The sequence below is a fragment of the Protopterus annectens genome, chromosome 2.part2 (genome assembly GCF_019279795.1).
Source record: "Protopterus annectens isolate FY-2018-M chromosome 2.part2, PAN1.0, whole genome shotgun sequence".
NCBI classification, from domain to species: Eukaryota; Metazoa; Chordata; order Ceratodontiformes; family Protopteridae; genus Protopterus; species Protopterus annectens.
In genome coordinates, this window is record NC_056730.1 from 27,559,821 (window position 1) to 27,585,002 (window position 25,182).

Below are 25,182 nucleotides of genomic sequence, written 5' to 3' on the forward strand. Positions count from 1 at the left end.
ATATAGACAAACTCAGGGCTGGCCTTAACTGAAATGGCGCCCTAGGCGAAGTAGTGCTCTGGTGCCCCTTAAGCCCCATGCACACCATTCTCAAGTATTGCCCCTATTTGAGCCACGCCCATAGGTAGATCACTCCCACAAAAGCCACTCCAGTCATTTCTTTCAATTTTTTAAATGCATGAAAATCAGCGAATGCTTTGTCATAGTGTAACAAAGGGGACACGCCTTACACACCAGCCACAGTACACCAGCACATCACCGACCAACATGTACAACAGACACTGGGCACTTACTGACCTTAATAAAATATATGGCATAAATGTAGTTTACAATACATGAGTCTGACAGCAATCTGTTCTGTCAGACAGAATAAGGGACAGCAAAGAGGTTTCCTAATGGTTAAGCACAACAGTTTTAGAGTTTGGACATGTATGTTCACCTTTTACATATGCCAGTAGTTGTCCATCACCTCTACCAAACTTATCAGCATATCTGGTTAGGTTGGAACACGACTACATTAAACAATACAATGGTATTTCAGCAGAAAGGCAGTCCATGGAAATTGCTTTCCTAAGAATAAGAGACAGAAACCCTCCATAGTTGTCAACCGTACCTGCCAATGTGGAACAAAGTGGCAAAAGTGGAACACTTCCTTGCAGCATACTAAAGTCCATCTAAGCTGATCAGCGTGATGAAAATATATTTCTTTATGCTTAGGATTCAGTTCTATTTATCATGCATCTCGGTTACAATTTGACATAAGATTACCTTTCAACTTGTGCTACTGCAAGGGCAGTTCTTAAATACCACATTGACTCAAGTACTGTATCATGCAACACAATGAAATGTAACAGCTATAGCAGTTTAAGCCATACAGTCAGATTTACAACATTTAAAAACTGACGTAGTTCCTCCAGTGCTTAAGTCTAAATAATGTTAATACATAATTCAATTTCATTTCCTTTGCCCCCCCCCCCAAAAAAAAAGTATATATGTGGACTCAAGCGTTGTATTCAACTATAATCTAAAAACCAGGGAGCCAGCCTCCCTATTCTTAAAATAGAACCAAGATCACCACATGGCTATTCTGGCGTAATATAACTGAGTGCCCAGTTAAGCCACACTGCAGTAGGAAATGGAAAACATATGATTACAATTCTCAGTTATCACACAACACAAAATAAAAACTAAAAATGGAAAGCCATCTAAACAGCAGGGAATATCACACTATAGACAAATATAAAACAGCTAAAATTGCTACCAAAGTACAATATAATTGTCACACAGACTATGAGATCAGTGGTACAAACTGATATGATTGTAATATAGTGGAAGGTAACACAATGTAAAATGCTACATGTTATAACAATGGGCTATGCTGACAAGATCAGTTCCAATCCTGGTCCTAAAAGCCTGACCCCATCTGTCGGAACAGCTGAAATGTCTTGCACTGACAGCATCAACACCGATGTTACCAGATTTGATGACACACCATCAGTGTAGAAGGTGACAGATTAAGGGCTGTGATCCTGAAGGCAAAACCACTTCTGATGTAGACCCACCTGTTTACACTGACACCTGTAGGCTGTTTTACAGTTTCATCTGTACTGAGTTGGAACACTGGCTGGCAAAAAGTTGTTCAAAGAAATTGCTAGAAATTAAGGCAGGGAAGGCGTGCATCATCCATCAGTACACCAGATCAAGGAAGAGACAATCCCATCCCCTGCTGCAGCTTCACATACACCCTCATCATCTTCAAACAATGGTCTGCAGAGTGTCAGGGCAACCCAACAAACTGTATTACTACCTAAAATGACATGTGCTTGGCCTTAAGACCATTTGGCAAATGAGTACAATCTAGGCTGTGGTCAGTGGCTTCACAGGATTTCACACACTTCACTATCAGCCTACGTTTTTTAGTGCTACTGTACCATCAGTGACTGTGTCTTGCTTAAGACTACTATATTGATATACACAATGATTTCCATGAGTAGGTTAATACCTTTTCAGTGCCACAATAACCTTTAAATGACAGTATCCCTTCCCTCATTTATAGTAACACTCTACCACTGCTACTTGCCAGTCCATTCTAGCATATTCAGGATACAGTTACTTTACACTTAAAAATAATCAGCCATACTATTAAATTAATAGGAGTCAGCAGTCTCTCATTAAAAGACTGAAGGCCTCAAGCTAAATGTCAAAAAGTGCATAGTCATCCCTTTTGGAAAAAAACAAAGTACCCACAAACTACCAGATAGGTGGCAGTCTCCTAAATACGGAAGACATAATAAGGAATCTGGGGACCCAAGTAGATAGTAATCTCACTTTTGATAATCACATTGCCAAAGTGGTTAGAAAATCCTTCTACATGGCCAAACTAATCACAAAAGGGTTCGTAGCCAGATGAAAAGAGGTCATTGTGTCCCTCTACTCATCACTCATCAGATCCATCTTAGAGTACAATGCTCCATTTGGGATGTACCTTACAAGACACCTGCAACAGCTGAAAAGACCACAAAAGTACCTCACCAAGAGGATCAATGACCTCAAACAGATGCCCTATGCAGCTCGACTGAAGAAACTCCAGTTGTACTCGGTTGCATACCGCCTACTCAGAGGTGATCTCTGCCTGACATACAAGGCCATGTCCAATCCAGAATTGATGGACATGCTCCACCTAAAGTAAACCTTATCCCCTCGAGCCACATGCTCTAGGGATCTAAACCTCACCACAATAATAAATAGGACGTGCTGGAGGGATAGATTCCTGTTCCATAGACTTCCCATGCTTAGAGACTTCCCATGCTTTGGAACAAGATTCCAATCTACATTAGGCAGACCTTGCTAACACTCTTCAAAAGAAACCTTGAGTGGATTGGAAACAGAAAGTTTACCTCGAGGATCACTTCAGTGGCTCTTCTGGACAGAGGCACAGGGAACTAATCTAAGGGACGGCGAAAGCCAACACATTCTGGCTAGGCTTATAAATGCCTTCGGGATAGCCTAGTACCCACCTATGAACCTATTATAATCAATCCACCAGTTTATGTAATTACCCTTTTATAATTCAAGGAACAACTAACCATAGCACAAGCTTTTCAAACTGAGTGCTAAACTAATTAAAGGAGTTGGGCAATAATACACCTTGAAAATTAAATATGCAAATAAATATATTCTTGCACAGGGAAATATAAAATAAAAATAGTTTTAAACAAAAAGATGGCATTACACTGACTTTCACCTAGCCGGTCCTACTACTAACTTTAATCTATCTGCCAATTTAGTGGTTGAAAAGACTGACAGGCAAAATGTCTAGATGTTAGTTAACTGGTTTAGCCAACAACTATTGTCTGCTCTCATCTAAATTTATGAAAATATTTTTTTAATGCTCCCCATCCTAAAGCACAATGAACTAACCTGCTTCTTTCTTCTTATTCTTTCTGCTTTTTCCAGAACGCTCATGATTGGCAGTGGAGTTTTACAGTGTTGAGTTGCTGCCCGGCACCCAACCTTCCACAGAAGGCACACACACACACGTAGTCATTCCTAGGGCCAATTTAGAGTGTCCAATCCACCTACAGCATGTCTTTGGGATGTGGGAGGAAACTGGAGCACCCGGAGGAAACCCACGCGACCACAGGGAGGACATGCAGACTCCGCACAGAAGGCACCCGAGCCGAGGATTGAACCAGAGAACCTCTTACTGTGAGGCGACAATGCTAACTGCTGCACTGAACTTTTAGGGAAGAGTCATGTGACCTGTAAAAACCTCCATGAGGTGTCCTAGCACACTTACTTTCTACAAAACACCTATTTTAGTGATTGTGTGTGTGTGCTTATTTTATACTGAATGATGCTCACCTTCAAATGATATCATCTATCCATCCACAACCCCTTTTTCCCATATGGGAGAAAGGCATCACTTCAACAGTGACAATCATCTAGAAACAATGTTCACACCACTGGGCAGAGAAAATGATAACACTTTGTGCAAATTTAAAATTCTGAATCCAAACACCATCCAAAGCACTGTGGCTTAAATAACCAGAAAGTTCAAACCAGTTAAGGTAATCTATCTTTTTTGGGAACAAACACTTTTCAAAGTTTAGCTGCATCAATTTTTTTCATTATCTTTCACATCTTTGCTGCATCTTTACTGAAATAACAGCTACGAGTTTTATAAAGCTTTTCACATTTTTCTCCTCTGCTACATTTTTACTGATAAACAACTACAGAGTTTGTACAGCTTTTCACAAAGGCTACATGCCTCCCACGTACAGTCTCAGATATGTATGATGTAGTATCTTGTCTAGTACGCTTCGCTTTACCGCTATGACTGGAAGCTACAGAACACTTGTCAGTGAAGCCACAGAACAACATGTGAACTTTCATCCTAGGATTATTGGTTGGTGCAGGCAAAGAGTCCTTGGAAGATACAGGTTTATCTTCCCTACTTTTCCACATTATCCAGTCTATAAGAATCAGAAGAAACTGGATCATGCCAGATCACCAAGGGGATGACCATGCAGCAACACAAGAGGAGAATGTCTCTCTTGTGGAATTTCATCAAGAAACAAACCTTTAAAAATTAAAATTTTTCCCACCTCATAAAGTTCTGGAATCAAAAGCTTCACAAATATTATATTGTTGATTTTAATGTCCTCCCCTTAAGAAATACTACACATGGTGTACCTGTGTTGGGAAGGACTTTTATGTGCATATTGGAAGCATTTTTAAAAACTTTCCCATTCATAACTGCAGAGTCATTGAAGTACCAAGCATCAAGCATTGGTATCAGGCTTGTCAAGACACTAATGATGAACACACTGTACAACCACTAGTGTCTGATTACCAGGTTTTATCCCAGAAGACTGAGGTTGCAGTGTCCCAGAGATTTGTTCTTTATAGACACACACACACACACACACACACACACACACACACACACACACACACACACACACACACACACACACAAACACCAGTTACATAAAACAGAGCCGGAGCAGTTTCACCCAGTTTCAGATGCATAAAATAGTCGGAGCAGTTCCAGGTGCATAAAACAGAGTCAGAGCAGTTGCTCTTACATAAAGCAGAGCCGAGCAGTTTCAGATACAAAAAACGGAACCGGAGCAGTTTCAGATACAAAAAAACGGAGTTTACTGTGGGTGACTGTCTGGCAGCAATGACGTGATTCCTGCACGCGTTTTTGTTTAAAATTCCCGCGATGCATGCAAGTCCTCCTTTGGGTCCTAAAACAGCTGTAAAAGTGTGGGGGGGGGGGTGCTCCCTTCCCCTCGCTCTATGGTTCCGTCGCCTATGTAATTTCTTCATAATAAAACTTACCAAGCTGCACAAACAACGAAAAAATTAAAAATAACACCGCTGTTGGCCTGTCCATAGAGTCAAGAGAAGCAGAAAACACTCAAGCTACAGATTCATGCATGTCTTCAGGGAAAAAAAAAAGAAATCCTAACAAACGATTGGTCCGCCTCTACCTCGTTAATGAAGAAAGCAAGGAGGATAAGAGGTGGGCGTAATCACTGTTTTATACAAGCAGCAGATGCAGGGGGGAGGGAATGGAAGAACACAGCAGGGGACAGTGCTATGCGATGCAAGTCATGGTTTGGACTATGGCAGTGGGGGAGGGCGCAAACGCTGCAGTACAGGGTGGTGAGAAGTGGGGAAGAACACAAATTTTACATGCTTGATGAAGTAAAGCAAGTAGATAAAATTGCACCCTTTATGTGGCCAGCCTGAATGGCACCCTAGGTGGTTATCTAGTTTGCCTATGTCTAAAGCCGGCCATGGACAGTCTCCAAATTCAATAAATCCAACCATTCAAAGCAACAACAGTAACTGAAACAAAAGTACAACAGGAACAGGAACATCCAGTCCTTATCACATCCACAAACTCTGTTTCCCTCCCTCCACCTTCCTCTATCTCCACCTAGTGCCATGAGACCAGAACAGCTCCCCACTTGCATCCTGCTAGCCCTATGGAAGTGACTGCCAGGCTCAATTGTTCCTTGGGTGAGATGGGAGCCAGTTAGACTTTTTGATGGTAGAATCAGATTTGTGGGAATGAGCTGATGTACCAGTGATATGGACCCATTTTCCAAACTAATCCCTCTTAGTGACTAGTCGATTCTTCTTAAGCTTTTGCACTAGGGAAGCTATTTTCAGGTATAGCAAATTATAAATAATTACTAACCACTAAAAAGGTGCATCAGTTCTAGGACAAAGAAGAGCTAATATATATGATAAGAATTTAGACTGTTTCTGGAGCATTTGTGGATGAAGCAGCTTTTTCACTGTCAGTGAATTGTTGCTTCTCCTCGCTCCCCAGTATTAAAGAGGTTCAGATACACACCTGGATGAGAGGATAATATGGCATGACAGCTGTCACCCTATTGTTCTCTAGGTTTAATGTGGCTGATCTGGCTGCATAGACGGCTGTCCCCTACCTACTCACTGCTCCATGTACATTACTCTTGATGGTTGAATGACTTTGTTATTATTGTTCTTCAGTATCCCCGAGTGCAGGCAGTTTTGCTAGGGTAAAAAAGTTACACACAAGTTATTCAGTAAAATCTACAAGAAAGACCCGGCTGAGCTGGAATCATCATTATGCAGAACCTTAAACCTCAAGTAAAGACCCATGGGATATATGCTAATTACCCCTTAAGGATGAAACGGTGTTTTAGCTACATAACTTTTTATTAGTGAAACTAAACACTATTAGCTGTAGACCTGCCACAGTTCAGCCTTTTTCTGACCTTATCAGTACAGCCTAAGTGGATTGTTTGGTTTTAATTTAGAAACACAGAGCTTAAAACTGAACCTGATGGCCAAGAACATTAGTGTTCCTGCAAGATATCTCTAATAACTTCCAGACCAAAGGGTTAAAAGGGCACACAGACAAACCATTCAGTAAAATGCAAAAAAGACCCACCCAAGCTAGTTTTCTTTGTGCAATACCTTAAACCTCATGAAGTGAAAGCCCATGGGATATATGCAAATGACCCTTAAGCACATATCATTGTTTCAGCTACATGGCTTTTGAATACTCATTGCATTTTACTTTTTTTCTAGTGCGTCAGATGTAAAAAAAAATGTACTTTAAAGTCTGCATTATATACTTATGCTATCATTATGCTCCAATATGTGTGGCTTCTTTTTCACTGTACACCAGCTAAGTGAGTTGCCTGGTAAAAAGATCCAAGTCAAAGTAGTTACCTGAACTATTGCAGTATCGTTACACTAGCAGACTGCTGATGTCTGTACCAAGCAGCACTGCTGTACATAGTCGCATGCTGATTGTGAAAATAAAATACAGACTTATACTCAAGACAGCAGATTTTGTACAAAGCTGTCAGGCACTGTGGTACAGATCGATAAAACCGTGACTGTGGTACAGAAAATTTGGGCTGGAGTAGTGGACAGGGCACTGGAGGGTGTCTGTCAGCTCATCCATCCTGTTAGGGTGAGGGAGCTAATGTTCCTCTCCTTGCTGCGATAGTGGTGTCGTTCATAGAGGAGCCCAAAACTGTACCTATGCTAGGGCTTAGAACAGTTGTTTCAGTGGATGAATTAAGAGATTGCTGTCATTCTTGGAATGTGAAGTTTCTAGTCATGGTTCCTTTGTTGGCTCCAATCCAGGGAAGCAATCCAGATTTGTAGGCCAGAGGAAGAGGGCACTTAAAGGACATGGAAATGATCTGGCTGCTGGGGTCCAGAAAGGAAAATAACATTCATTCTTGCATATTCCATGACTGTATAATGCTGTTAAGGCTAACATTGCTTCCTTATATTAAAAAAAAAACATTTCTTCCTTATAGTTCTTTATTGCTCAGGAGTTTGATTTCCAGATAGTGAATGCTTTTTGTGTGTGCAGTCTGCACATCTTCATGTTTGCATGAGTTTTCACCAGCTGCTGCTATTTGGTTCCACATCCCAAAGACATATCAGGAGATGGACTGACAATGCTCCAGATTTCTGAAGATGCGTGTATTGTGCAAGTGTGTCTGGATCACACAAAACCCCAGCATCCTGTCAAGCGAGACCACTTCTTCCTACTGTTTGGTTGCCAAGACAGGGATTGTCTCTTCTGTGACTCTGAACAGGATAGAGCTGGTATTAAAAGATGAGTGAAATACATGTTTTACTGACCATCCCTTCTGCTGTTTAAAATGGTCTTAAGCAAATAAGTAGGTTTTAACCAAACTTCGTAGTGTTGTATTTTCACACATAATACAATTTAGGAAAAATGTTTCTGTTCTCTCCCTAAATTTTTTAAATAACTTGGATATGGTTCCGATGTTCAAGTTTTGTCTGCGGAGTTTTGCAGTTCTGTGTTAACACCAGCATTCTGTTGGATTATACTTGAGTGCTAAATTAGCATCCGAGTTGGCATATAGTAATAAAGCTGTGACAATGACCCAGGTGACCCAGTTTCATTTAGCAGATTGGACACGATGGAGTTGGCTGGTGAAGGGGGAAGGGAGGAGTGATGAGTTTTCACCTGCTGACTACTGTCTGGTTGAGGTAAACAAATTCAGGACAGTGTGCTCAAGGATGAGGTGCCATTGTTGGTGGCTTCAGTGGAGAGAAGAGATCAGAACAGCAGCTGGGCTGGGGTTGTGAGTTGGTGTGGTATGTTTTGCTGTCCTTTGATACAGGATGTGGCATTCTTTGATCACACCTTTTTGCATGCAGTGGCCAACAAAAATAACTCAAGCTCCAAAGGAAGGCAGGGATGTACTTTATTGCAAACTGTGTTTGTGCTGTGGCTGTGATGGCTTTCTGGCTTTTCACCTCTTACACAGCCTTGATCACCAGCTTTCTGTGGTCAAGCTGGCAACAATAGCCAGGGAGATAAGCTATTTATTTTGTGAGGATTGTCGTGTGCTTGTGTATCCTGTTGAGCCACTGTAGAAGAAGCCCATTGCCAGTCATGGCCAGAGCCACTACTGGATTAAAAAAAGTTAACCATTGTTAGAGTTGGGTATTTTCAGACGTTAGTTGATGGAGGAACCTGACCACAGATGGGCTTTACATAGCTGACTATTTATTCAGTTAAGCTGCTGTGTGCTGTACAAGTTGTTGACACTGTAAATAATTAAGTATAAAGATATTAAGAAAATGGGCTTTGAGACCAACTAATAGTCACTGGTCAATCAGTAGTCCAAAGTGCTGTATTAATGAGTAGGAAGAGTCAGCATAAAAACAAGAGAACCTACTTAATGTACTAAATCAGTGCACTACAGAATAAATTTAATTACCACCATTTTTCTATTTGTGTACTTGCTGTTTCTACTTTAGTAAATGACGTACAAAATCTGTGCAGACCTCCAAAGTCTCTTGACTGTGTAAATCCCCTTCCTGAGTATTTTAAATGAACGGTTCTTTATATCTATGCAAACATGTTTTGGATGATATGACATTATTTTTGTGATGTTACTGATAGGTTAAAAATGTTTGAGTGGTCACAATAGGTAAAAAAGTTTACATTTTTTGGTGCTAGTTGCCAGTGTGCATGTGGTGTCCCATGAACAAATCTGGACTATTAACTTGTTCTACAGTTTGAGAGGTCTGCTAGAATATTCAGTTCCACCTTTTTGCTGTGTCAGCATTCTTACTTACCTGCCTTGTCAAATAAGGATTTTACAGTGGCATGTAGTTCACTTTTTCAATGCTCATAACATGACCCTTTTACATTTCATAGTTATGTCGCATAGTTTGTAGCCATAATCTTTTAAGCTTTATGCAGTACTGTGCATTGCTCATGTCTGGTGGTAGGCTGGTGGTCAGATCTCTTAATCAGTAAGGAGCCAGTCCCCTGGTTTGCTAACCCAAATGACTTTGTTATATAGGCAGTGCAGCTGCAGTTGCAGTTCAGGTGAGTGTTATAAGCCTGGCATAGATTGTTGTAGCTGACAACATGAATAACATAACTTTTCATATTGCAGCATATGAGTCTTTTCTATAATGAAATGTAGGCTTGAAACAGCTGTCTGAAAAAGCTACTCACAGATCTCATTATTCCTGAACACATTCCTCAGATTTAGCAGCTATCTGGGTTTCCACAAAGTCTTGTCTTTTGGCTGGATTTTGTTTCAGTCTCTGAAATCTGTTCCTCAACTAACAAAGCTGTGTTATGCTTCATACCCAGCATAAACAATACACCAGGCTGAATACCTTGAAACAAACTTACACCTGATTGGACTTGGGCCCATTCATTCCATAGCTGAGGAGAATCCTAAGGTATATTATAGGGAGTGTTGTCTGGAGGTGACCATCATTCAGGCAGACATTGGAGAGTTTATGCTCTCACTAGCACCCCATTAATGAAATTTTTTTTGTGCTAGTCCTTAATTATGCCTCAGGAGGTGGGAGGACAGGCTACCTATAAACTATGCCCCTGGAGGGGGGGAAGACAGGCTACTTTTATCACTATTATTTGCTCAAGCTGTTCAAAGCTGCAGTGAGAGGCCTTCTGCCATTTGCTGTGCTGTGATATTGGAAAAAGATAAGTGCTTATTTTCAACTGTTTTCTGCACTTCTGTTTTACTGTATATCTGTGTAATCTGTGCAATTGTTTTTAGTCTCTTTTTTGTCTGTTAGAGCTGAATATCTGTTACTGTTTGTGACGTTTTGAGCTTGTAGTGAAATATTTTGTCTAGAGACGCCTAGCTGTTTTCTTTGTGGCAGAAAAAATCAGTCTGGTTTGATCTAGCTAAACGCATTCCTGCAGTACTGCTATTTTTGATTGGATAATTGGGCTGGTTTCTTTTGTCTGCCTTTATTAGCCAGTGTTTTAAACCAGTTGTATTTGTTTGCTCAAGCTGTTCAAAGCTGCAGTGAGAGGCCTTCTGCCATTTGCTCTGCTGTGATATTGGAAAAGATAAGTGCTTATTTTCAGCTGTCTTCCACACTTCTGTTTTACTGTATATCTGTGTAATCTGTGCAACTGTTTTTTTTTTTTTTGTCCCACCCAACCGCTCAGCTGTTATGGTGGTCTTACGTCTTGGTGGCTCTGAGTTGCCTGCCTCTAGTATAAAGTTGATACTGGACACTCCCCCCAGTCACGTTACATCAGCTCAGTCTACTGTTTACAGAGAGAACTTTACCTTCTGAACCTTGAATTATCTCATTATCTTCTCTCTTCACTCTCTACTAAAAAAAAAAAAAAAAAAAAAATGCACATCTTTCAACTTCATTTTGCTGCTTGTGCTTAAGAGTTCAACTGCATTCCGTTTGCCGTATTTATTACTGCTTGTTGATGTGATTTGTGAACTATTGTCTCAAAGCAATCTAATGAGTAACTATATTTCATTGCTATCTACTGCAATTCATTACCGTTTAACTGTATTTTTTCATACTGCGAGTTCTATTCTTTTGACTATAAGTGATTAATCTGTGCTTCATTGTGAGTTTTTTCTTACTGAGTTCGTAACCTTAAAATTGAGTAGCATAGTCTAGATACAGGTCATCTTCCACGGTGGTGCAGAGGTAGCACTGTTGCCTCACAGCAAGAGGTTCTCCCATTCGATTCTCGGGTTGGGAGTGCCTACTGTGTGGAGTCTGCATGTCCTCCCCGCGGTCGAGTGGGTGTTCGAAAGTCATGCATTGAATGGGCGTGCCTTTGTTGAAGGTTGGGCGTCAAGCTGGCAAGTCGACACCATAAAAGCTAACTGCCAATCATTAGCAGACCGGAGTTCCGCTGTGGTGACTCCTAACCGGGAAAAGCTGAAAGACAAACAACAAGTCTAGATACAGGTCTGTGGCATCCAGTGCTTCAGCCACATGTTTTTTTAACCCTTTTTGAGGTATTCCAGCTACAAATTTTCCCTTAGCTGCACTTGTCTTATCATCTAGTAGTACTACTTGTAGACCTTCCTCCCTTTACCCTCTTAGCTCTTTCAGATTCTGACAAGTATGGATGGACAATTTCCTACAGTTTCTCTTGCCAGTCTGGTTGATATGGGCATCCTGAGACAGTGTAGCAACTGCCTCATGTACATGGACAATCCTCTACTACTACCACCTAGGAACACAATTTGTGAGAGATCTAAATACATCAAGCACCTGGTGTCATTGCTCTCTCCCCTGCAAACCAGTATATCTGGCACTGAGAAGGTTGGCAACATGAACACTACACCTCAAACACCACCCACATGTACACAACATACTCCCACATATGTGGAGGCCTTCAACAAATGCATATCCAAACAAAAGAGACCTCCGAGATATAAACGCATGAAAACTCCACTGCCCACCACACACCACACATAGTCCACACATCTGTGTTTCACAGCTACTAAGGTCTAAACATAAACCCAACATATTAGTCATAGGAGACTCCATTGTTTGACACACAGATGTGCCCCTCACCAGGCTGGATAAGTAGAAAGTCACGGTTCGTTTGCCGGGTGCCAGAATCTGCCATATCACCAATGCAATCAAGTCTCTCAACGGGTATTATGGCTCTGTCATAGTCCATGTTGGAGTGAATGACTTCAGATGTACCTCCTCTGGACTATATGAAGAGAGACATGATCGAGCTCGCTGAGTGTGTGTCCCAGGCAGGTATGTCCATAGTCTTAAGCAGCATTCTACCGTCACCCAGAATGATGCCTCAATACAAACAGAAAATTATTGACTTTAACAACTGGCTTAGTTTCTGGTGTCATTCAAAGGGGATCCAGTACCTGACAGCCTGGGATGACATGATTGACAAGCCATGATGCTTTGCCAGAGATGGCCTGCATCTGTCTCCCTTAGGCTTCAGGCTCCTGGAAAAGGCTTTTGGCTCCCCCATAGTGCCTTTTTAGGCAATGCCATGAGGTCAAAACTACCAACATGAAAATTTCATCTAAACGTAAACTAAAGGTCATGCTGCTAAACGCTAGGAGTCTAAACATGAAACTGCACTCATTGCAAGCATTCTTAACCCTGGAGGAAGCTGACATCTGTGCAGTCACAGAAACCTGGTTCAAAGCTGTGTCCAGAACCCCTGCCATACCAGGATACTCATCCAATCATTCATTCAGACCCAAAGCCGTGGGCAGCAAAACAAAAGGAGGTGGAGTTGGAATATATATAAGACATACACACCTCTTGGCTCGTCAAACAGTATGATGCACAGGACATACTCCAGGTGCAGTTAACAATTGACAAGACCCCTATTCAAATGATAGCTAGCTACAGGCTTCCATCTCTAACTCAAGAGGCCCACTCTACCTATCCGGACCTCTTAGAATCTATCAAGATTCAATCCTTTACCCTGATCCTGGGCGACTTTAACTATCTAACCATAGAATGGAAGAAATACTCATGCCAAAACACAAATTCCCAGAGATTTCTTGATTTCATCAATGCAAATGCCTTGGACCAGTTGGTTGACACCCACACAAGAGGTGAAAATATCTTGGACTTGGTGTTAACCAACATGAGTAACCACTACAGCACCCCTACAGTGTCATTATCCCTGGTAAGATCCGACCACAAAGCAGTCACTTTCAAAGTCACCATCTCCCGTGATGCCCCCCCCCCAGCTAGCGTCAAACAAAAAAACTTCTCCAGAGATGATTATAACCTCCTTAGAGAAGGTATAAGCAGCTTCACAGCCCCCTCTCCCGCCACAGAAACTGTTATATATGTCCATACTTACACAAAGTAGTATATGAGCATTTATATAGCTGCATGGAATCAGGAATACCAAACAGGACGAAATCCTCCTCCTCAAGGAAGAGTAAACCTGTGTGGTGGACATCTACATTAAATAAACTCTATAATAAAAGGAAAAAAAATTGCTGCCCAGGACCAAGAAGGAGCAGGTGTCTAATTGAAAGCAATCTCTCCTTCGTCTGAGCAAACAAACACGAGCACTAGTGAAATTCTGCAAAACAAACTTTGAGTCCAAATTGGCCACATTTACTAAAGCCATTCATAAGGTGTTCTTCACATATGTCTGTAATATCAAGGGAAGCACCCAGATCTGCTCAGAACTGGTGGTCAAAGATACCACATACACAAACCCTGTAGATACAGCCAACCTGCTGGCAGGTTCAGTGAAAACTTCACTCCTCTATTCCCCATCAGTAAAACAGGACATCCCAAGTACCTGCCCCCCTCCCCTTATCTCTAGGGAGCAAGTCATCACTGCCTTCTCAAAGGCAAAAAATACAGCTTCCATGGGACCCAAAAACATCCCAGGCTGCATCCTACATGAACTCAGGCAGGAACTTGCAACACCATTAGGCACCATATTCAACCAAAGCCTGAGTACCGGCTTTGTGCCAGCCGAGTGGAGGACAGCTACTGTCATCCCTTTGCACAAAGGTTGAGCACCCGCTGATCCAGGAAATTATAGACCAATCAGCCTAACTAGCCTGGTCTGCAAAGCCATGGAGCTGATTATCATGTACCTCATTAACAAGGACATTGGCAATCTCCAGACACTTGATCCCACACAGTTTGGTTTTGTCAAGGGGAGGTTATGCCTGTTAAATTTGGTCGACTTCTTTGAGACAGTCACCAAGGCCATAGATGAGGGGAAGACAGTGCACACCACCTACCTTGACCTGGCCAAGGCCTTCAATACTATTCCCCACTTGGGTATGATAGATAAACTCTCTCAACTAGGCATCAATCCATATGTTACCAGATTGGTAGCAAACTGGCTCACTGATAGAACCCACCTAGTCAAATAGGGGAAGCCACCTCAAGCAGTAGACCCGTAACAAGTGGTGTACACCAGGGATCGGTCTTGGGGCCTCTGCTATTTCGGATATACTTCTCAGAGGTGCAGGCTAAATTTAGTGGGCTATGGCTGACCAGGTTTGCGGATGACTGCAAGCTGGGTGTCATCAATTCCCCTAGTGATGTGGATATCCACCAAGAGGGTCTCACCCAAGCAAATGACTGGTGCCAGAAACATGGCCTCAAACTGAATGCCAAAAAATGCATCATTATCCCTTTTGGGGAGAATGATATCCCCACAAATTATCACATTGATAATAAAGCACTAAGCACACAATCAGTCATGAGAGACGTGGGAACCCAGGTTGATAGCAAACTGACTTTTGACCACCATATTGCCTCTGTTGTACGTAAAGCTTTCTACATGGCCCACCTCATTAGTAAGGGTATCTCATCCAGGGGCAAGGTGGTCATAACATCCCTGTATTCTTTCCTTATAAGACCGATTATTGAATACAGTGCCTCTTTTGGCATGTACCTCACGAAGCACATGCAGCAGCTGGAGAGACCAGAAAGATCCCTCACCCGAAGAATCCAGAGCCTCAAGCATCTACCATACACAGATAGGCCAAAAGCCCTGTCCCTCTACTCAGTGTTGTACAGACTCCTCAGAGGTGACTTCTGTCTGGCATACAAAGCAATCTCAGACCCCACTCTGATGGGACTGCTGCATATCGGCAAGTCAAGCTCCACTTGAGTAACCCACACGCGAGACCTCAACCTGGTCTGTGACTTCAATAGGACTTGTTGTCAGGACAGATATGTGTCCCAGAGACAACTCCTTTTGTGGAATAGACTCCCTCTCCACATAAAGCAGAGTACCTCATTAAATCTTTTTAAGTGCAACCTGGATAACTGGATGGGGAACAGAAAATACAACCCTGGGATTCCACCTATGTCCCTGCTGGACAGTGGCATAGGGTGATGACTTGTTGGAACATGGGCTAAATTCTTGGCTAAGCTTGTAAGGGCCTCAGGGCCAATAGCCTAGTAACTTCCTATGACCAGAAAGAGTCAGAGTGCCCCTCCCCTTTCATCTCCACATTCCTGTGCATTTACTAATTCTCTTAGTCATCTGTATGTACATAAACTTTTAAACATGTATCTTCTAAAATACGATGTATGTTTCAATTAGCAGCATAATTATCATTTTTGGCATATTGTATACCACTTGTTGATTTCTTGTTAGTTGATTACCTGTGGAGCTTTTCTCCTCGAGCCGCCACTGAAAAAGGACATGTGTCCAGTGGACTTTCCTGGTTAACAAAAATAAAATGTTGTTGTTTGTCTTTCAGCTTTTCCTGGTAAGGGGTCACCAGGTTAACAAAAATAAAATAAATAAAAAATAATGAGGGCTACCACCAGGCAGTGCCTTGGTATGCCATAAGCCCACCTCCACCAGGATGGCTGCTCCAATGAGGGATTGTAGCTGTTAATGGTCCAACCCACTTCCCCAACAGCTGTCTGGCACCTCAGCTGTTAATCTAAGTCTGATAACCTAGGTAGCAGGGTTTTATCCCTCTGTGCCTCTGGTGCTGGGTAAAAGGCACTTAAATCCAGTGTTGTTTTGCCACAAATGCAATACGTGGAAAAATGTTGGCTCTGTTTACTTGGGAACAGTTTATGAAAATGCATTTTCATGTGATTGTTTGTGATAATATAGGCACAGAACATTTGTATAACTACCAGTAGAAGGAGTTGTTGGGGAAAGAGATTTTCATAAATTAGGCTGTAGCAGTCGTACGCCAGCTGCCTTAATTTATGTTCCAATATACTGATGATGCCTACACATTCTAGATAGCTCAGAAAGGTAAGGAGACAGCTGAAGCAAGCTGATCTGATGTATGTACAGCAATCAGGACATAATGTCGTAGGCCAGTACTTTAATGCAGTTAATTAATTGAAATGGCAAACATATATTTAAGCCTTTCTGCCCTCTTTTATGGGAAGGAAAATTGGAAAGCATCTGGCATGTGCTTTTGACCCTCATCCTCCAAAAATTTTTTTCATGCCAAAGTTAAATGTCATGACTCAGTCTTTGACTGACTTTTAGATGGAGCTACAAAACTGCCATATAATTTTTCAGTCGTATAATGTGCCTTAGAAGACTACCTGAAAAAGTCAGTCCAGTGGATTTGTAGCTAATTTTAACTTCTGTGCTGATTTAAATAAACTAGATTTAGATTTACTGTAAACTAAAGCATAAAACCTACAAATCTTACCTTCACAACTTTCTTGATACTTAAGTCCCCTATCATAAGTATTGTAAACGGTGGTTAGCTTATTTGTGGTATACATTTCCCTTTTACTAATTTATCCACATTTTAATTTCCTCAGTCCCTGCTGAACCACTAGGTTGTTTAGGTGTCAGAAGTAAGGTGGAGTGAAAGATGAAGTCTCCACTTGTGTGAACTGCAGAATTTTAGTCATTCAGTTATAGTCTAGACAAAATGTTTGCCCAGCAGTTTGTGATCGGTACTGTATTCTCACTGATGTAATGCTCAATTGACTAACTGAACTCTTCATCAGTGATTTCAGTCATTAACAAAGCTTCCTTAGGGGTCTTGCCACCCCACCCCCCTTACCTACACAAATGTGTGTGTGTCTTTGTGTTCATTTTTTTAAACAAAAATAGCTGTTTCAAAACAGAATTTTGCCTACAAGACACACACAACTTATTTTCAGTCTTGTGTTACGTGATTAGGGAATCAGATTCCTTCTCAGGGATCCATTTACTTTTTTTTGCACCACAAAAGGCAACAAGACCCTGTTGTAAGGGTGCATGCCATGACTCAACCTATATTTTGGTGCACTATACGTGCATCTTTAACTCTGATTTAACTTTAGTGAGCTTTCATTTATGCTTCATAAACCAAGTCTGTTGTATTGATTTTAGTTGTAAATGTAGCAGCTATGGTTGTTGGCACTTAACCACTTGATTATTTTTTACAGCTGTTAAATTATTGTCTGATGCAACAACTGTAACAGCTTTACAATTTTCATAGATTTCTGTTTAAGAACATGCTGTACATACATAATACTTGACAAATAGAAGTCTAAATATCTGGTTGTGTAAGAATTTAGGTGTACTGACTTTGCTTTTGCTCCAGAAAGGAAATATTGATGTTCACATCCATTTTAAATATAGGCCAAGAAACATGTCTGGCACAGGCCCAGGATGCTCAGAAATATAGACAGTAGTGGGACAGAATTGCTTTTCATTAGTGCTACAGATGTCATAAGATAAAGGTAATTGTGCTTTTTTGCATTTGATATTCAGGCATCAGTTTTTACGGACTGCTGAATGGCATTTTGAATTACTGGCTTTAAGTTTTGCATTCCTGGACTTTTTCATGATGGTGTCTGCAATTTATTTTTTGTCAGGGGCATGTGTTGTAGTTGATGAATTTTAGGGAATAAATATTGTATGCATGAAGTGTTAGTTTTCACCTGCGTGGATGAGAGATCTTTCACTGGAGACCATCTGCTGCCAGAATTTGCGACTGCATTTTAAGGTCTACACTGAAGGTGTCTTGGGGTGTAAAACAAGATGCTGGTGGCATTCAAATATAAAGCCGTCAAAGTCCTAAGATCTCTATGTCACCTCATTAAACTTGAAAAATATGGTTGTAGACAAGCCAGTTGTACATGTCTTGCAGCATTTTGAGACAGAATTGTGGATGGAATATATGGCTTGCCTTCTAGCCCAATATTTAACATCTTTAGTAGGATTCAAATTGTCAGACTAGTACAGGAAGCAGTACATTTTTATATATGTTCACTGTAGTACTTTTGACTGATTTGTAATATTTGTTATGAACATAATTTATATACATGCAGTGCTAGAACTTGTATGATAACTGTGTGTTGGTCTTACATGAAAAAGGCCTTGTAGCAGTCCACATACCTGGTTAACAAATACTTTCAGGTAATTCTATTCAGGAAGCTTTTAACATACTAAGGGTAAGGAACTCACTTGGCTGACAGCAAGGTAGATATTTAATATGCCTATGGCTGAATTGTCCGAGAGTGCTGTGAGCATTACCCATTTATGGAACTGATGGAGCTTCAGACATCAGTTCTCTGGTGTGCCATTAAGTGTTAGCATAACCTGGGACCTTCTGTCAATCAGTTGGGTATATCATGCATGTAGTTTTAGTTTAGTAGTTGAATATTATTTTATTAAAATGGTATGATAACTCTGAAGTGTTGTTTTCAGTAGTAATATGGAGTGGTAACTTTGAAGAATTGTTTTCAGCAGTAATTTGGAGTGGTAACTCTGAAGAGTCACTTATCTGAAAGTAAGGCCTGGTAAGGTGCTATGTATATGATTTGTTTAGCTTCCTGTTAAAATTTTCTTAAGCTATTAAAAGGCAACAAACAGCACAAGCTTGTTTAATGTGAGCCAACCTATCTTAGGTTCATAGGTTCATAGGTTCATCTTCATCTGTTTACTGTATTTTAGGGTATTCTGGAACGTCTAGAAGCTGGTGAGGTTGTAATCGGAGATGGGGGGTTTGTTTTTGCCTTAGAAAAGAGAGGATATGTGAAAGCAGGGCCCTGGACCCCAGAAGCTGCAGTGGAACACCCAGAAGCAGGTGAGCGCTGACTTTCATAATAATATGGTGTTAGTAATACTCTGCATGCTGGAATTTTGTGTAAATTGTAGTCTTTATATTGTAGAAATCTGTTTTATTTTGCAGTTCGACAGCTTCATCGAGAGTTCCTTAGAGCTGGGGCAAATGTAATGCAAACATTTACGTTTTATGCAAGCGACGATAAGCTGGAGAACAGAGGAAACTATGTGGGGGAGAAAATATCTGTAAGTATGGCTTTATATTCTAGTAAACCATATGTTGTAATATAGCTGAGTGCATGTTGTACATAACTGCCTTCATCTAGTGTTTATTTTTCAGATCTCTTTCACTATCTTAATTTCCTCTATGCTTTTAAACTTTTATAGCTTGCTGTCATGGCTTCTTGACTGTCCCCCAAGCATATACTGGGGGAATAGCTTTCTAGTAAAAATAAAACTGATTGTTACAGAAATTTGACCACTGTTTCAAATATTGTGCGGCAGCAATTTCCACTCTTACTCAAGATTGCGATAGTGATTTCTTCAGATTTTTTTTTCTTATATGGGAATTCAGGCTTGGGACATAGCTTAAATGGTGAGCTGCTGCAAAAATACTAAATTTGCAGACAATTTTATGTCTCCACTCAGACCGTTGCTTTCCTTTTTCTGTGCTTTCACAAACTTAGTTTGGACGTAGTGCTAAATTCTACCCTCGTAGCATAACATTTAATTAGCTTGCTTCATCTAAGTATATGAAGAGTGAGTCTAAATCTGGTGTGCAAAATGCTTTCTTCCTGACCCTTTTCTGTGGGTTTTTAATGCTTATACTTTAGAGTCTTAATTTTTAAGTTACACATAAGATGGATACCTGACAACATTGCATTCTCTGTATATCACAACTGCACTCTGCATTCAGTGGGGTGTTGTAAGCAACTCTCTTCATTTAATGGATGTAATGTGTGTGTGGGTGTGTTTGTGTGTGGGTGTGTGTGTGTGTGGGTGTAAGTGTGTGTGGGTGTAAGTGTGTATGTGTGTGTGAGTGTATATGTATATATATATATATATATATATATATATATATATATATATATATATATATATATATATACACTAACTATGGAAGAATCTGGAATAAAGGCTCCTACTGTATGTAGTACAAGCAGACTAGATACTGTTGTGCTGCAGAATACCATCTGTCCCCACCACCATCCTTCTGAATGACTGTCCAGTTTTCTGTTTTTTTTTTTTAAACACACAAGCATCTGATACAGTAAAAACCATAAACCTAGTATTGTACTGAAAATTTGATAGAAAAAGAAAACCTTGACCCATACCCTTTTTTGAGGATTGAACTCAAGAACACCCCACATTCTATGTGGTTGTCACTGTCACTGGACCAACAGTGTGTCTCTGGACTCTTAAGTAGATGGTTTACCCCAAGAGCATTTGTTTTCTTTCTATTAGGAAGCCACCATGAATATGATTTCTTTTTTTAAAACACACAAGCACCCAATGCAGTACAAAGCATGAACCTAATATTGTACCAGCAACTCAACAGGAATGAAAAGCTCGGTCTAGATACTGCTTGTTGGTTCAGTGGCAGTGACAAGTACATGGGAAGCAGGGCATCGTGGGTTCAATGTACAGACAAGGGCCGAGAGTTTTCGGATCCTTAATGAAGATGTCAGCAGCCGTAATACTAAGTGCCAGCATGTTGATAAAGGAAATGCAAGAGAAGAGCATCAGTCTTTGTGTTTTTGCAGGGGGGCAAGCCGCCCCCTGCACCCCAATGTTGGGGGGAGCTACACCATGCATACTTATACTTACCAACTCTGAGATTACCACAAGGGAATTCCCTGAGACATGATAATCTCAGACTTGGTATAAGTAAGTCTGGACTTTCAGCCATTCATACTTCTTATTACAAGACCTGGCATTCAGGGTCCTGACCATTCAGACGGTTACTGAGCTGTCCTTTCCTGTCCTGTCCTGTTGTTTTCTAGAATTTCAGGCAAAATTGCTAGGGGCAGGGAATGTGAGCCTGTTTCAGATCCAGGTGACTTGTCACTTGGAAGTGGGTGAAAAAAAAACTGTTCTTAAAATGAAATGCCTTGTCTTTCAGCATGTAGTAAGCTTGATTTTTCTTTTATGAAGAGATTACTGTTTTTCTCCTGTGGCATTTGCCTGCATTCCAGAGGGTGAGCCTTGTATGTGAGGCATGCAGAATGAAGGCATGGAACTGTAAGTGTGTGAATTGGCATTTGGTGGTGTGATTTTATTTATAACCTACAGGCTGGTACTAGCTGCATTGCAAACTGCAGGATTTAGTACAGCATTTCATTCAGATTGTCAAAGTCTACATTGGAGTAGAATAGCTGACATCATGACTGACCTGAGTATATTATTTTCTTTCACCTTCCTGTGTGCAGAAGAGAAGTGTTTGTACCTGTTTTCCTTACAACATAGAGGATTATGACTGGATCTCTGAGCATAACTAATTTATTGTGTCTTTTGAGACATGGATGCCTTTGAAACCCAGTAATGCACTTGGGGAGTGCTGTCAAACAGACAGCAGCATAGCTTTCAGTTCCTTTCCTTAAGAATTCTGGACAAGTCTAAAGATAATGGGGGGGTGGGGACAAAAGATCAAAATCAGGGATAGATTTTAAATATTACTCGGTTTCACTTCAGACATTAATATAATAATGAGTTTTATATTAACATGCATTTTCTGAACAAGTATAAAGCTATGTCTGCTATTAGATTGACAATAATCCACATCGATTTATGAGAAAATCAAACATTTTACAAGGGGACAGGGCTAAAATCAAGGATGTTTTGCATAATTAGGGGCAGTTGAGTTAAGGTAAAACAGCTTTTAAAAGGTGTTGCACTTCATTCTGCCACACTTTTTGTTTATATGTATGGAACAGTGAAGTTCAAACAGCTTTAAAAAGCTGATTTTTCATTGTGCCACTGTTCTTAGCCAGTCAGTACCATCTGCTTGTAGTCCTTAGTGTGAGACCCAGTCTTAACAGCACTTTAGGTGGCCTTAACAAATTTTTCTTAAACATCCTAAGTGCTGTTAAGATTGGGGTTTCACACTAGGGAAGCATTTCACAGGTTTATCTTTTTCCCCTTTTCAGAATGTAATCATATATCACATGCATATTATGGCTTTTTACTTCATATAAGTATATAGACTGGTCCATGTAAGTGCTGGATTTTGGAAATTCATTTTATCTGCCTTTGTAGTATTAACATCATTCAGATTTCTGGTAAAGTGACTAAACCACTGACATTCCTTGTCTGCAAAGAAGAACATGGAAAGTATATCTCACTGAGCAATATATGTTTTGGTATGGGACATAATTGCCTTAACTGCGTTTTTCAGCTGAAAACTGGTTTCTCTCTAGCAGTGAATCCATAATTTGTTTGGATTTTTTAAGTCATATTTTTAAATCTGTTTCAGTGTGATGCTCATTTCTGGAGAAGCACCTGTAAACTTATGCAACAGTAGTGCTTTTTAATCTCCAGAATTATGTGTCATTTCTCATTACAACTTACTTGCTGACTGCCAGCATGGTTTTAGGCCATTCCATAGCACTACCACTGCCCTCCTATCCTTCACTGACTGCATCAACAAATACCGTAATAATAATACTTTATCCTCTGCACTCTTTATTGACCTCTCCAAAGCTTTTGATATGGTTAATCATCAGCTTCTTTTAAATATACTTGAATCCTTCTCACTAGACACACAGGCATTATAATTTTTCAAGTCCTACCTAGACAATAGACAGCAGGCTGTGCTCTGGGACAATATTCTTTCCAAACATCTCCCTATTTCTCTTCGTGTCCCTCAAGGCTCTATTCTAGGCCCTCTTCTATTCTCAATTTTCATCAATGATCTAATTACAGCAATTCCTCAAGCGACCTGCATATAATATGCTGATGATTCTACTTTATTATGTTCTGCCACTACCTCATCTGAACTCCAATCCCTCACCCAAAGTGTGTTTAATATTGTTGAAAACTGGTTCCAACATCGATGCCTTCTCCTGAATCCCAAACAAACTAAATTACTGCTCTTTACTCCTATACAGAAATCTTCCACAATAAAATTCACAGTTACATCTAAAAATGGAACTGTCATATCACCTGACCCAACAACTAAACTCTTAGGAATAACCATTGACCACAACCTTAACTTTGACACTGATATTAACACCACTATAAAAGCAGTTAACAGAAAACTCGGCACTCTTTACAAAATTAAACCCTTCCTTGCTCCTCTAGCCAGAACTACTATCACCCAAACCCTTCTCATTTCCACCCTCCTGTATGCCTCACCCATCTATACTAATCTATACAAAAATAACCTCAACAAACTGGCAACTGCCTACAACAGCATTGCCAGATTTGCCACTAGCTCCCCTTCTAGAATCCACCATTGTCATAACCTTAAACAGCTAGGATGGCTGGAGCTACCCAATCAACTTCTGTTACATCAACTTACTATCACCCACAAGTCCCCCTATCATCCTAGTAACACCCCAACTCTCACTAGCCTTATCATTCCCTACAAAAATCGTACAACTCTACGCTCAGCAAACACGCTACTAGTATCGATGCACAAATCCAATAATAAGTCAGGAGATTCACTGTTCTCAAATACCATGGGGAAAGCCTGGAACCTTCTTCCTACTGAACTTACATCCCTCATTTCGACACAACTCTTCAAAAAGCGACTCAAAGAATACCTTAAAACTCACTGGCTATGCACATGTATCCAGACTAATAATTCATTGCCTCCTTCTGTCCACTGTACTCTTTTCTCACATCTTTAGCCTCAATGATAATGATCTGTAAGTGACCTAAAGTTTGTTTGCTTTTTTTTAGTCCTTCTCATGCACCCCTGCAAATCACAAACTTCCTTTGCAAGATTACTACTGTAAGAATCATGTTTCTCTGTTTTCTTTTTGATTGTATATGTAAGTAAAATTATTACCATACTCCTATGTAAAATTGCCTTTTAGCCTAAAATTTGAGAGTACTCATTTTAATATTATATGTTTAGCGGAGCTTATCTCCCCGGGCCTCTACTAAAAATGGACATACATCCAGTTAGACTAGACTGGTCAACAAATGTAAAATAAATAAAATAAATAAGTTATAATAATGGTGAATTGTGAAACTAAAGTGATGCAGCATGATGAAAAATACCACAGGCTTAATGTTTGTGGTCAGGTGCTTGCATGCTTGTCTGACAAATATTTATCTGTTTTTCAGGGACAGAAAGTTAATGAGGCTGCATGTGATATTGCAAGAGACGTGGCAAATGAAGGAGATGCCCTTGTAGCAGGTGGTGTTTCACAGACACCTTCCTACCTGAGTTGCAAGTCTGAAAAAGAAGTAAAGACAATTTTCCACAAACAGCTTGAAGTCTTTGTCAAGAAGAATGTGGATTTTATGATTGCTGAGGTAAGTTGACTGTATGACATGTATCCCAAGAAGATTTGAGTTCAAAAGTTAGAATTGGATGCAGTCTGGGTATGGAGGCCCTCAGTCTGCAGTGTAAGTCCTAAACCTTTTGGCAATTTATTTCTGTGAAACAGCTACCCTATCCAGCATTGTATTATAAAGTTTACAAAATAGCCATCTAACATGTTCTAATGCGATTTGTCAGACATCAGAAGCACAGGGCCAATACATCTGAGTGAAATTTAATCTTAAAAAAATAAAAAAACAACAAATTCATTAGTGAGTTCATCCTTCTGTAAAGCTACTTACCAGCTCCATGACCTCTGTTAGGCACTGCAGGCCATCGTTGAGCT

The 25,182-nt window shown here is 40.5% G+C and overlaps 1 protein-coding gene across 1 annotated transcript in view; it reads left to right on the top strand.

The window, feature by feature from the left end:
* The window catches only part of LOC122795518 (betaine--homocysteine S-methyltransferase 1), a 133,672-nt gene that overhangs the window by 19,396 nt on the left and 89,094 nt on the right, over positions 1-25,182 (top strand). Inside the window, exons 2-4 of the mRNA XM_044063709.1 lie at positions 19,235-19,367; positions 19,473-19,591; positions 24,638-24,829. Coding sequence (XP_043919644.1) covers positions 19,235-19,367; positions 19,473-19,591; positions 24,638-24,829 — 444 coding nt within the window. The remainder of the gene's footprint in view (positions 1-19,234; positions 19,368-19,472; positions 19,592-24,637; positions 24,830-25,182) is intronic.